At 44.2% G+C, this 6,245-nt stretch overlaps 1 protein-coding gene across 1 annotated transcript; it reads right to left on the bottom strand.

Moving 5' to 3' along the window:
* Positions 1 to 1,585: 1,585 nt before the first annotated feature.
* LOC143605847 (uncharacterized) lies at positions 1,586 to 2,629 on the bottom strand. Its single transcript, XM_077081820.1, has one exon. The coding sequence runs from the start codon at positions 2,627 to 2,629 to the stop codon at positions 1,586 to 1,588; it is 1,044 nt and encodes a 347-aa protein (XP_076937935.1).
* Positions 2,630 to 6,245: the final 3,616 nt, after the last annotated feature.

The raw sequence follows: 6,245 nt of genomic DNA, 5'->3' as shown, positions 1-6,245 counted from the left end.
ACTGACGTTCGGAACAGTGACGATCTTGGGAACTGTGTTGCGGTGCTCCTCCGTGCTTCTGAGCAAGCAGGCCGACAAATGGCTTTAAAGAAGGTTATAACTTTGCTTCCGAAGGCAAGCTGCCGGAGGAATATGTTTTGACTGGCAAGGATACTGCTTCTATCCTTATTGAGAAAACCAAGTATTATGATAATCTTAAGTTTTCCCTTTCCGACCATATATTGGAGCTCGCGGACAAGGAGGATGCCATAGATCAATTAAAGGAGCTATTAGATCTTAATGAAGAAGAAGAGTAAGAAGCCAATAATACTACGGAAGGCGAAGATGTTGCCCCGTAGATGTATATATCTTTGTTGTAAATATTTCTTTTGCTTGTAATCTCTTTTGACTATTAATAAGAAGTCTTGTTTTTTTTCGGTGCACTTTGTCTTATATACCATAATATAAGAGTCTGTCCGGAACTTCGTTTTTGTCAATAAAATATTACAAATTATCAAAATAACATGAAACTAGCGTAAGATTCTTCATAAACTGGGCATAAGCCTTCTTACAATAAAGGAAATTACATAAGTTGCTAGTCTATGTGGCACGCATGCCAAAATAAAAGAACGAATAAGATTGCTAAATATAGCATTTCTTCAATTATGTTGCGTTCCAAGTTCGAGGGATCTCAGTCCCATCCAACTTCTCCAACTTGTAGGCACCTTTGGATAGTACTTGTTTGATTCTATAAGGTCCTTCCCAAGTTGGGGCTAACTTGCCCGGGGGCTCCTGACCGGAAGCCTCGTTGTTGCGGATGACAAAGTCTCCCGCATCGAATTCGCACGTCTGGACCCGCGAGTTGTAATACTTCTGAAGCTGTCGCTTATAATTGTGCTCACGGATCGACGCTAATTCTCTTCTTTCTTCGAGTAAATCGAGGTTCATCCTGAGTTCGTGATCATTATCATCAATTAACAGAACCCTCGTGGATGGAATTCCGATTTCTGCCGGGATCATGGCTTCGGTGCCGTAGGTTAGAGTAAACGGTGTCTCCGAGTTACTAGAGTTCTTTTGGGTGCGGAAGGCCCAAAGTACATGGGGCAATTCGTCAACCCAACCCGTCCGTTTAGCACCTAACCTTGCCTTGATCCCTTCTTTGATAGTTCGATTGATCCTTTCGACCTGACCATTTGCTTGCGGATGAGCTACATATGTGAAAACTTGAATGACTTGAAGTTATTTCAACCATTCCTGTAGTCCGCTGTCAGCAAATTGGGTCCCATTATCACTTACCAATTCTTGCGGGAGGCCAAACCGGCAAATGATGAATTCCCAAAGGAATTTTTTAACGCTTGAAGACGTTATTGACGCAACCGGTTTGGCTTCCACCCACTTGGTGAAGTAATCAATGGCCACTATCAAGAATTTGACTCGTCCCGGGGCTTCTAGGAAAGGTCCCATAATATTAATAGCCCATTTTTGGAACGGCCAGGCAGATGTTACCGGAATCAGCTCGTTTTTTTGGACGCAAGGTGTTGGGGGCATGTCGCTGGCAAGAATCACACTTCCTGATTTCTTTCACAACATCTAAATGCATGTCGGGTCAATAGTACCCTGCGTTCATGACCTTCGCAACTGTCATTCTCGGTCCCGCGTGTAGCCCGCAAATGCCTTCGTGAATTTCTCGAATTAGGTAATTTGTGTCTTCCGCATCTACACAATGCAACAGCGGTCCAAGTAATGATCTCCAGTACAAAATGCCTTCAATCATCTGGTAATTCAAAGCTTTGTGCTTAATCTTCCGAGCCTCAGCCTTTCCTGCTGGAAGTGCTCCGAAAGATAAGTAAACTTTAATGGGCGTCATCCAAGATTCAACACCTGTTTGGATTACCAGGACTTGGTTTTGCGGAACGGATGGATGATCTAGAACTTCCACACGAATATCTTTGGCAAAATACTCAAAATTCGTTGAAGCTAGCTTGCTAAGAGCATCCGCTGATTTGTTCTCACTCCTCTTAATGTGAACCACACTGAAAGAAGAGAACTGGCGGATCAAGACCCTCGCTTGTGACAGATAAGATGCCATGTTGTCATTTTTGGCTTCATATGTTCCGTTGATCTGTCCCGCAATTAGCATTGAATCCACCCGGGCTTCCAAATGTTTCACCCCAAGCTTTTTCGCTATCCGCAAGCCTGCCAGGAACGCTTCATACTCCTCCCCGTAGTTTGTACTTTTAATGTCTAACTTGATGGCGTACGTAAATTCATTCCTTTCCGTGTTAACTAGCCTTAAGCCTGCACCTGATCCCTCGCTGCTTGAAGCTTCGTCCGTAAACAAAGACCAAACTTGCCCTTGTTCTGGAGGTTCTTGGGGTTGTTTTTCGGTTAAGCATTCTTGTTCTTTGTGTTGTGGGACTTCTGTGACGAAGTCCGCCAACACTTGCCCTTTAATTGCCGGTCTTGGTTTATACTCTATCGAGTGTTCGCCCAGTTCGATGGCCCATTTTGCCAGTCGCCCTGATAATTCAGGCTTACTCAACACGTTCTTGAGCTTGTATCCGGTTAACACATTTATAGGGTGACCCTGGAAATATCTGCGGAGCCGACGAGCTGCGTATACTAATGCAAAGACCAGCTTTTCCAACATCGAATATCTTGTTTCCGGGTCTGACAATGTTCTACTGACGTAATATATCGGAGTTTGAACATTTTTCCTATCTGTCAGTAAGACAGCCCCCACGGCAATGTCAGACGCCGACAAATATAGTGTTAATGGTTCACCCGCGTGTGGAGCTGTTAGCGTGGATAATTCATTAAACACTTCTTGACTTCCTGGAATGCTTGTTCGGCTTCCGGAGTCCATCTGAATTGTGCCTTTTTGAGACAATTTCTCAATGTTGAGATGAACGGGTAAGATTTAGCAGCGTGATTTGCCAGAAACCTGTTTAACGCTACCAATCTGCCGTTGAGTGTTTGAACTTCTTTGAGGGATGCGAGAGATGGCATGCGGTCTACTGCTTGAACTTTGTCTGGATTGGCCTTGAAACCCACGCCTGTAAAGATTACCCCGAGGAACTTTCTTTCCTCCATTCCAAAGGAACACTTTGCTGGATTCAGTTTCATATTAATGTTTCTCAAAGTTTTGAAAGTTTCCTCTATGTCCCTCAACATTTGATCTTCTTCGGTGCTTTTGATCACTAAATCATCCATAGAGACTTCGAGATTTCGACTTATTTGACCTTTGAAGGCCTGATCCATCAGTCTTTGGTATGTGGCACCAGCATTCTTTAACCCGAAAGGCATCATTCTGTAACAGAAAGTTCCTTGATCAGTGCAGAATGCTGTCTTGTCCTCGTCACCAGCAGCCATATGAATCTGGCGATACCCTTTGTATGCATCGAGGAAGCAATTGAATCTGAATGGAGCCACGGCATCTACTTTCAAGTCGATCTCTGGAAGTAGGTAACAATCTTTTGGGCATGCCTTGTTTAGATCTTTGTAATCTATGCACATCCTCCACATTCCGTTGCTTTTCAGGACCATTACCGGGTTGGCTACCCATGTCTGATATTTGATTTCTCGTATAATCCCGGCGTGCAATAGATCTTGTACCTGCTCATTCATGGCCTTTGTTTGTTCCGGCCCATATTTCGCTTCTTTTGCACAATTGGGGTGATTAGTGGATTCGCCTTTAACTTGTGCTCCGAAATGCTCCGCGGGATACCTGTCATGTCCACGGGCTGCCATGCGAAAATTTCGATGTTCTTCGTCAATAATTGCTTAAAAAGTTCGGACGATTTCAGAAATAGCCGGACCAATTATTACAGTTTGATCAGGAAATTTCTTGTTAAGAACCCATTTTTCTGGCTCAGTTCTCTGATTTTGTCTTGAAACTTTACTTGACCTCGAACTTTCGGTTGTGAAGCAGTGTCGATTAACATGAATTATTGCTACACCAATGCGGGTCGGAACCCCTACTGCTCCGTGAGCTGTGGACGGGTGGGTATTGAAGGCACCGATTGCCTCTCGTCCTAGAATAATATCATGTTTGGAAGTTGCTAGTAAAACTAAATATTCGACTTCCTCAGTTCTTGAGTGGACCCCGTCACTAAGTGTGACCGGGAATGTAATAACACCGCGCGGGTGCATTATTTCCCCACCGACCCCAGAGACAGGTGCATGAATAGGCCGTAATCTTTCTTTATCATCTTCCTCAAGCTGTTCGAAGCACTGTTCGTACATAATGTCAGATGTACTACCAGTTTCGAAGAACACATACTACGACCGATAGTGCCCGAAGAGAGCCGTGATTATCAGAGGATTCTTGTTGCACGGTCCTCCTCTGATACGTGGAAAAATGACTGGCTCATTCTTCCATTCCTTATCCGCAAACTCTTTTCTTTTACCATTGGCGTGTTGGCCTCCTTGAATCATGTGGACGTTTATATCTTTTATTTGCCTTTTAGTCGGGCCCTGGTTATCCTTTGCGGGAGGTTTACCAGGACCTCGTCGTACACTTTTGACCAGATGATCTAACTTCCCGTTCTTTACAGTCGCCTCTATTTCATTCCTTAGATCCACACACTTGTTTGTATTGTGCCCTATATCATTGTGGTACGTGCAATGTTTCTTGTTGTCGAGGAATGATTTCCTCGGTAACGGCTGAGACTTGCGGAAGGTCAAATTCTCAGTTGTGAGGATCTCTAAAGGAGTTTTTAACAACTGTGTCCAACTGCTGTTAGAAGATCGTGCTGGAAAGTTACACTTGTTCTTGTTGCCAATCAACGATCTTGCATCGAACTGCTTCGGTTGTTCTGTGGTCGGTTGCAAACCTTGACCAGATTGTTCCTTTAGCTTGTCTATTTGGTCTCGGAGTCTGCAACTCAACCCTTGGTAATTGTTTCTGACTGCTGGACCCCAATGTTTTTTCAGTTCTTGCAAACAACTTAGCTGTAGTTATAATTTCATCTCAAGACTCGGGCATTCCGTCCTTTCCAGTTAGTGTGCGGATCAAGGCATCACTATGGACATTTTTTCGGAATGCTCACCGCAGCATGTCCTCACTGACCCCTCCAATGTTAAGGCTCTCGTTATTGAAACGAGTAATGAAGTCCTCAATGGATTCATTATTTCGCCTTTCAACATCCAATATTTCCAAAGGGTCACGTGTATGCTTTCTTTGTTGGCTAAAGTTTTGAGAGAATTTTGCTACAAAATCCTTCCAACTTTTAATCTGTCCTCATGGTAATTTCTCAAACCATTCTCGCGCCGCTCCAGTGAATGTTAGTGCAAACATGTGGCACCAATATGGAAGAGTCCAACCACTGACTCCTCCGACTGCCTCAAACCTCAGCAGATGATCACTAGGATCGGTCATTCCACTATATGTACCAACAGATGTTAGACCAGTGTGGGTCGGAACCCCTATTGCTCCGTGAGCTGTGGACGGGTGGGCATTGAAGTCACCGATTGCCTTTCATCCAAGAATAATATCATGTTTGGAAGTTGCCGGTAAAACTAAAAAATCGACTTCCTTAGTTCTTGAGTGGACCCCGTCACTAAGTGTAACCAGGAATGTAATGACACTGCACGGGTGCATTATTTCCCCACCGAACCCAGAGACAGGTGCATGAATAGGCCGTAATCTTTCTTTATCATCTTCCTCAAGCTGTTCGAAGCACTGTTCGTATATAATGTCAGATGTACTACCAGTGTCGAAGAACACATACTGCGACCGATAGTGCCCGAAGAGAGCCGTGATTATCAGAGGATTCTTGTTGCACGGTCCTCCTCTGATACGTGGAAAAATGACTGGCTCATTCTTCCATTCCTCATCCGCAAACTCTTTTCTTTTACCATTGGTGTGTTGGCCTCCTTGAATCATGTGGACGTTTAGATCTTTTATTTTCCTTTTGGCCGGGCCCTGGTTATCCTTTGCGAGAGGTTTACCAGGCCCTGGTCGTACACTTTTTACCAGATGATCTAACTTCCCGTTCTTTACAGCCGCCTCTATTTCATTCCTTAGAGCCACACACTCGTTTGTATTGTGCCCTATATCATTGTGGTACGTGCAATGTTTCTTGTTGTTGAGGAATGATTTCCTCGGTAACGGCTGAGGCTTGCGGAAGGTCAAATTCTCAGTTGTGAGGATCTCTGAAGGAGTTTTTGACAACTGAGTCCAACTGCTGTTAGAAGATCGTGCTGGAAAGTTACGCTTGTTCTTGTTGCCAATCAACGATCTTGCATCGAACTGCTTCGGTTGT

The sequence above is a fragment of the Bidens hawaiensis genome, unplaced genomic scaffold (assembly GCF_021521415.1).
Source record: "Bidens hawaiensis isolate Kalapana, Puna unplaced genomic scaffold, B.hawaiensis_p1.1 tig00071675_1, whole genome shotgun sequence".
Lineage (NCBI taxonomy): Eukaryota > Viridiplantae > Streptophyta > Magnoliopsida > Asterales > Asteraceae > Bidens > Bidens hawaiensis.
This window is presented reverse-complemented; position numbering and strand designations above follow the sequence as displayed.

Coding starts and splice junctions, on each gene's coding strand:
- LOC143605847 (XM_077081820.1), bottom strand. CDS start 2,629: ATGTTGGAAAAGCTGGTCTTTGCATTAGTATACGCAGCTCGTCGGCTC.